This window comes from Lipotes vexillifer, unplaced genomic scaffold (genome assembly GCF_000442215.2).
Source record: "Lipotes vexillifer unplaced genomic scaffold, Lipotes_vexillifer_v1.1 scaffold1120, whole genome shotgun sequence".
NCBI lineage: Eukaryota > Metazoa > Chordata > Mammalia > Artiodactyla > Lipotidae > Lipotes > Lipotes vexillifer.
In genome coordinates this window covers 1223158-1225647 of record NW_006797892.1, presented here as the reverse complement: position 1 = coordinate 1225647, position 2490 = coordinate 1223158, and the positions used below count along the sequence as shown (strand labels likewise).

Genomic DNA, 2490 nt, shown 5'->3' with positions numbered 1-2490 from the left:
TCAGCAGAAGAGCTCCTCACAGATCCTGCGTGTGTCCTCGGGTGCCGTCACGGTGTAGCCCACCGTCCTCGGGTCTGTGAAGATCTCGTGGTCGTTCCCGCCCTGTGAAGACACGGCACAGATGCAGGCGCCACCTGGCTCCTCCTGGGCCAAGGCTGTTGCCACCCAGGGGCCTGGGGCCACCAGAGAAATAGGACCAGAAATGAGGACGCTGCGATTTTACCGGGTGGGGAGCATCTCTTCAGGCACCTTTTCTTAGCCCCCAGGAGAGGAACAAGGGTACTGTCGTACCGTAAAAGGGTTTTTCACCTTCCCTTGAACTGCAGTTTAGCTTTGGAACATGCAATTATGCCTGTGAAAGAAATCACGATGTTCACATGAAGATCTGTCTAAGGCTTATTTTTCTATCAAGAAAGCAGAATTCTCACCACCATCAATTTGTTTTAACCGCATCCAAACTTTCCTAACAGGTCACGGGGGACTGTCGGAGGGCAGACAGTCCAGAGCAGCACTTCCCTTGAGACTTTCTGTGACGATGGACACGGTCCACCTCTGAGCTGACGGAGGCCACACGTGAGGCCTGTGACAGAGGGACTGAGTCTGATTCACTGAAGTTTAAATAGGCCCACGCGGCTGGAATCTGAGCCTGGTGGCCTGGGCTCAGATCCTGGTATAGCACCGGTGAGGGGGGTATGTGGGCAGCTCCCCATCTGTGAAATGGGGATCGTGGCAGAAATTCGCCCAAAGCACCGAGGCCATTGGTGGACGCGCAATCCTGGGGCAGCCCCAGCGCGCAGCTAGTGCCGCTTCCTAGCGTTTTCACGCTTCCTTCCCCCTGGTGAGCCCCTAGGAGTTGAGGCCCGGTCTGGAAGGGGCCAGGCATGCTGGGTGCAGGGAGTCCTGTGACTGTGGATCACCTAGTCTGTGCTGCACCCCCTTCCCCAGTCCCGCCCATCTCAGGGGAATGCTGCTTCCACAACCCACAGCCCTGCAGGAAAGCCCCGGCTTAGCTTCTCATGGAATTTCCTATATTTTCCTCACAACATTGGATAAGCAGTCCAATGCAAAATCTTGAAAAAAAAAATCAATTAGTTTATAATGTGATGAAAATCACTGCAGAGAAAATGGATTTTTTTCATAAAACACAGAGCATGAAGCCAGTATGGAGAAAACAATTCTGTACGAAAATGACATCCTTTTAAACAACTGACACCTGAAATTACGGCTGCTCTCATCTTTGTAAGAACCACCCACCCCCAAGCAGACGGCTTCCCTAGAAGAAGGTGAAGTTCATAGACCTCATGAGGGACTACTTCTAATAGGAACGGCCTGGTGTGGGGAAACCAGCACAGAGCACCTAACCAAGGAAGAAAGAACTCCTGCTCTATTCAGAAAAACCCAGCACACACCTGGGGACACTTTCACTCCAGTGTCACTCACCGACCGTGGAGGGAGGGGTTAGTCTTCACGGATTAACCCAACAAACTTTGTGCAGCGCTCACTACCCTCCAGGCATGGTCTCAGAAGCTGGAGATACAGTGGCAAACAAATGACATCCACCTAAGGGCTGCCTTCCAAGCTTACATTTAAGATAGACATAAACAGGTCTGTGGATGCTTTGCCGGCATCTGCAAAGAATAAGGGGAGTGGACCAGGGTGACAGGGGAGACGCCTTTGAGCAGAGGCCTGAAGGAAGAGAAGGGACAAGCCCTGTGACCGCCCATCTGGGAAAGGCTGCCAGCTGGGCTAGAGCCTGCCGGGGAGGGGCCGGGCCGGGCCGGGCCGTGAGGCCTCGCAGGTCGAGATGAGGACTTGGGATTTTATGTGAAGCCTCCAGAACACCAGGAGCCAGGCTTCACACCATCAGGTTCACTTCACAAGAGGAACTTTCTGGAGAATGGATGGGGGATGAGGACTCAAAAGCGGAAGCAAAGGAGAGTCAGGAGGCTCCAGCCCCCAGCCAGGATGCAAGGCAGACAGAAGCCACTCTCTGGGGAGCAGGACCTCTGGAGCAGCAAGGCTCACAGATGCCATGCCTGCCCCAACCTGGAGAGGGTGTCCCGGGTGCCCAACAGATGCCTCACCTGACAGAGGGCCTGCTGGTGGCGACGGCGGGGAGCTGTCCGTGGAAGGAGGCTGAGCCCTGCTGCCTTGTAAGCCACTGACTCGTACCAAAGCCAGGTCCAGAGATTCCGATCACCCAGGAAGGAGAAACCTCCTGCAGCCCGGTGGGGCCCGCTGCTCTCAGAGGGCAGCAAAGCTGCACTGCCCGCACTGCCCACGTCTCCTGCAGGGCAACTGGCCTCAGAGCGGGTGGGCTCCCTCCTGGGGCTGCACAGACCTTGCAAACCAGACTCGGAGTGAGGTCGGGAGAAGCAGAACCAAACCACCAAGCTAGTGAGTGCCACCCACTAGAAAAATAAGGCTACAGTGAACAGGAAACTTCAAAACTGGATTTGCACGTGCACCAAAGGTTACTGGATTCCTGCT

The 2490-nt window shown here is 55.0% G+C and overlaps 1 protein-coding gene across 1 annotated transcript in view; it reads right to left on the bottom strand.

Annotated features, from left to right (window-relative positions):
* Positions 1 to 2490, bottom strand: part of PMM2 (phosphomannomutase 2) — a 20180-nt gene continuing 17690 nt past the window's right edge. The window contains exon 8 of the mRNA XM_007469930.1: positions 1 to 102. Coding sequence (XP_007469992.1) covers positions 1 to 102 — 102 coding nt within the window. The remainder of the gene's footprint in view (positions 103 to 2490) is intronic.